Below are 4,661 nucleotides of genomic sequence, written 5' to 3' on the forward strand. Positions count from 1 at the left end.
GTCTCAAAAAAAAAAAAAAAATAATAATAATAATGAACTCTGGATCATTTAAGGACGTATTCACAAATTTTTGACTATCTGATGGAGAGATTATGTTGGAAAAATGGAAGTATGGAACTGTTAGCAGCTGTTAAGAATTAATGATCCAAAAATAATTTAGGTAAAGCATTTTCTAAAAATAAAATAATAAGCAAACAAGGAAACTTTGACTTGAGTTAAAAAGTTCAGTGTATACCCAACTTTTCTAGGAATACATTGGTGAAATGAAGAATATCTATGATAAAATTTGTTCTTTCTTTTCTCTCCCCTTTTTCCTCTTGTCTCCCCAAAGTTAAAGTGTGATCTTCAGTTATTATAGTATCTTAGTTTAGAACTGTTCTAAACTCACCATATTTTTTAGTAAATTTTTCTTTTCAAAAGGTCGTGCAAACATCCAGTAGAAAAGTTGACATAATTTAAACCCAAGAGAATGCCACTGGACCAATATGTAGTGGAATACTGAAAATATCTACCTACCTATTCCCATTCTTTTCATATTAAATTTAGATCTTTTTCAACTATTGTCTAAATGTTTGTTTTTTATGAGTATAAATTGTCTTCTCTCCACAGAATCAAGTGACGGATACTAATAGAAAACTACAACATGAGGGAAAGGAAGTAAGACCAGTTTACCTTTTGAAGAAATCTTTTCTGTTTCATGCCACTCTCTTTTAATGACTATGTTATTCATTTAGTGGTTAAGACTGTAAGTAGTATGTTGGAAGTACTTGGACATTATTGTTGCTTTTCCTAATGTTTATGTGAATTAAATGAACGTAGTCATTGGGAAGTCTAAGGAGAGAGGATACAGCCTTCTTAGTTGTGCTTTTAGATCATTGACTTGTCATAATACAGTAATGCTCTTCCTCTGCCTGGAATGTTATTTCCTCAATATTCACCTTCTTCAAATCTTTGCTCAAATGTTGCCTTCTTAATGAGGCCTTTCCTAACCACCTTATTTGAAATTGTGGTCTCACTCTTACCCGTGCATTCTTTTGATCCTTTCCCACTTTTTCTTCATTGTGCCTGTCATGCTCTGAGATTATATTTAATATATTTTTACTTATATATATATTTTTGCCTGTCAACCTTCATTGGAAATTAAACCCCATGAGATTAGAAATTTTTGTTTGCTTTATTCATTGCTGTATCCCCTCCATGTACCTAAATAGTGACTGGCACAATGTGGATGCTCAACAAATATTTATTTGACAAACTAATCAACCAGCCACAGAGGCTGAGATTATATGCTGTAATCCCAGTGCTTTGGGAGGCTGAGGTGAGAGGATCACTTGAGGCCAGGAGTTTGAGATCAGCTTGGGCAACATAGTGAGACCCCATCTCTACCCCCACCCCCCCTAAAAAAAACCAAAAAAAAAAAAAAAAAGAAAAACAACCATAACCAGGCATGGTGGTGCATGCCTGTAGTCCCAGCTATTTGGGAGACTGAGGTGGGAGGATCTCTTAAGCCCAGGAGTTTAAGGTTGCATTGAGCCATGATTGCGCCACTGCACTCTCAGCCTGGGTGATGGAGGGAGACCCCATCTCTATCCCCCCACCATTAAAAAAAATCATTGATTCTATTAATGACATATTTACCATTTAAACCATCACAGTTTACAATATTATTTTATATGTATTTGCTCATTTGATCCTCATGGCCGACAAAATCAGGACAGGTATTATCACTGTTTGATTGATGAGGAAACTAAAACAAATGATTTGCTGTCTTTTACATAGTTATTGGCAAGGCTGGGACTAAAACCCAGGTTTTCTGACTTATAGTACATAACTCTTCTCAGTTATCATGCTTCTTTCTTATCACCTAATACTTTTTAAATGTTTAATTTTAATAACCTTTAAGATTAGCTTTTGATTGTTTTATCAGTGACTTAGGACCATTCTCTGGTTCTTTTCTGCATGGTATCTAAGCAGATAACATTTTTAGGTATGGGTATAGGATGAATGCTGCAAGTAGATGTGTAGATTATTACTTTTTAAAGAAGTTTGTCTCACATTCTAAATTCTGTAGAGTACAATTTCTTCTAGTTATATTATGGTATGACTTCTGATAGAAGCCTTTAAAACTAGAGCTAGGGGAATAAAAGTGAGTTACTTTTCACCAAACTGTAACTTTTAGAAAAGCCACATCTTTTAAGTGTGTGGTTTATTTGTTGAAATAGAGATTTAGTTGAAGATAGTTTTTTTTTTTTTCTCCCCTGGATAACCCTTGTATTTTAGGACTTCGTTTTACCTAGCCCTTCCTAGTATTGTATGTATCTTGGGGAGAAAGCGGGAAACTGTGCAGGAATGTTTTACTGGTTAAGAAAGGCAGTTCTTTAGTTCACTTGGCAGGTCTTACTAAGAAACTGTCTGGGATTTTCTGATGAATTGAACACAGTGTGGAAAAATGTGACTGAAAGCTTTTTATTTACAGCCATTGGCATAATAATTCAGTCTTTTTCCCTCTTGCCAAGCTGGTAATAGCAATGGAAGAGCTGAAGCAGTGTCGACTACAACAGAGAAATATTTCTGCCACTGTTGATAAATTAATGCTGTGTCTTCCAGGTGAGGAACTGGAAATGGAGAAGGATTCTTGGTGTAATTTTTTTTTGCTTTAATTAGGCTTTCTCTAAATCATGTTTGTGTTTTCTTTTCTTTCTTTTAAGTCCTAGAGATGTACAGCAAACTGAGGGACCAGATGAAAACTAAGAGGTAAGATTTTTTTTTTAATTGAACAGTTTTTACTACCTAAAATATCTGTTATTTAGAATACTTTTAGGTCCATATTTAGCATAACTTTTCAAAAAATAATTAAGTTTCTAACATCTTAACCTTTTGTATATTTATTGATTCATTCTAGATTTATTTATATATATATGTGGTATGCTAATGTGTTCTGTCATGTATTAGGTTTAACAAATAATACTTACAGTTAGATTTTTAAAAGACCCAGTCTTTTTTTTGAGACGGAGTCTCGCTCTGTCGCCCAGGCTGGAGTGCAGTGGCGCGATCTCCACTAACTGCAAGCTCCGTCCCCCGGGTTCATGCTGTTCTCCTGCCTCAGCCTCCCGTGTAGCTGGGACTACAGGCGCCCACCACCGCGCCCGGCTAATTTTTTGTGTTTTTAGTAGAGACGGGGTTTCACGGTGTTAGCCAGGATGGTCTCGATCTCCTGACCTCGTGATCTGCCCGTCTCGGCCTCCCAAAGTGCTGGGATTACAGGCGTGAGCCACTGCGCCAGGCCAAGACCCAGTCTTCTAAGGAAAAGCATATACCTATTTTAGTGATAGTTGGTTTGAGATATGTTTTGATTTATTTGATAGTGTCGTAGAAAAAAATAGTACTGGTTTTGGTGCAAGAGTACATTAGCTGGGGTTCTTCAGAAAAACAGAACCAATAGCGTGTGTGTGTGTGTGTGTGTGTGTGTGCGCGCACACACTCGCGTGCGCGTGTATCTCTACCTACTGGAGAGGAAAGTATTTATTTTAAGGAATTGGCTCACATGATTGTGGAGTATAGCAAGTGTAGCAAAAACTGCAGTGTAGTCTGGCAAGCTAGGGTCCAGTGAAGAGTTAAGATAATAGCTTGAGTCCCAAGGGACTCTTCTGTAGCATTCCCTCTTCGTTGGGCACAGTCAGCTTTTTTCCTATTAAGGTTTTCACCTGTGGTGGAATGAGGCCTACTCACATTATGGAGGGTAATCATCTTTACTCATAGTCTACTGACTTAAATGTTAATCTCATCTAAAAAATACCATTACAGAAACATCTGGAATAATGTTTGACCAAATATCTAGGTCCAGTGGTCAGCCAAGTTGCCGCATAAAATTAACTCTTGTAAAGGGGAAGGATGAGGTTAAATTCAGAGGATTTCTCTTCTGTATGTTGTTTTCTTCTGAAGGAAAATCTACAGTGACTCTATAGTTCTGCTCCCCAAACTAGAGTAAGCATCTCCCATCTCTCTACCCTGAGATGCCCTGCAGTATGATGAGGGTATATGAAGCTATAGGATAAACAGAGCATGTCTTCTTGGAATGTTAATTTTACCTAGGTTTTGAGGGAAAAAGTATACATTTAAAATATATTTAATATTGAGATAAGAATATAAATATTATGGATAAAAATTCAAAATTCTCAAGAATTTTGAAGCTGAATCATTAGACATTAAAATAGGAGGACATGCTCTCATAAGAGAACATGGATAGAACACTATGAGAAGTTCTGCCTGAGATATGAAAGTAGTATTAGTTCCCTAATATCCTTTTAGTAAAGTTCTAAAATTATAGAGAATTTAAAATAACCTGTGAGCCAGGTACAGTGGCTCACACCTATAATCCCAGCACTTTAGGAGGCTGAGGCGGGTGGATCACTCGAGGCCAGAAGTTTGAGACCTGCCTGGTCAACATGGAGAAACCCCATCTGTACTGAAAAACAAAAAAAGGAGCTGATTACAGGAGGTGGTGCACACCTGTAATCCCAAGTACTTTGGAGGCCAAGGCATGAGAATTGTCTCACATGATAGCTTGAATTCAGGAGGCAGAGGTTGCGATGAGCTGAGATTGAACCACTGAGCTCCAGCTCGGGTGACAGAGTGAGGCTATCTCAAAAAAAAAAAAAAAA

At 37.1% G+C, this 4,661-nt stretch overlaps 1 protein-coding gene across 1 annotated transcript in view; it reads left to right on the forward strand.

Moving 5' to 3' along the window:
* The window catches only part of EXOC6B (exocyst complex component 6B), a 696,611-nt gene that overhangs the window by 98,684 nt on the left and 593,266 nt on the right, over positions 1–4,661 (forward strand). Inside the window, exons 3-5 of the mRNA XM_011945178.1 lie at positions 610–657; positions 2,517–2,607; positions 2,709–2,754. Coding sequence (XP_011800568.1) covers positions 610–657; positions 2,517–2,607; positions 2,709–2,754 — 185 coding nt within the window. The remainder of the gene's footprint in view (positions 1–609; positions 658–2,516; positions 2,608–2,708; positions 2,755–4,661) is intronic.

Source organism: Colobus angolensis, unplaced genomic scaffold, assembly GCF_000951035.1.
Source record: "Colobus angolensis palliatus isolate OR3802 unplaced genomic scaffold, Cang.pa_1.0 Scaffold24, whole genome shotgun sequence".
NCBI lineage: Eukaryota > Metazoa > Chordata > Mammalia > Primates > Cercopithecidae > Colobus > Colobus angolensis.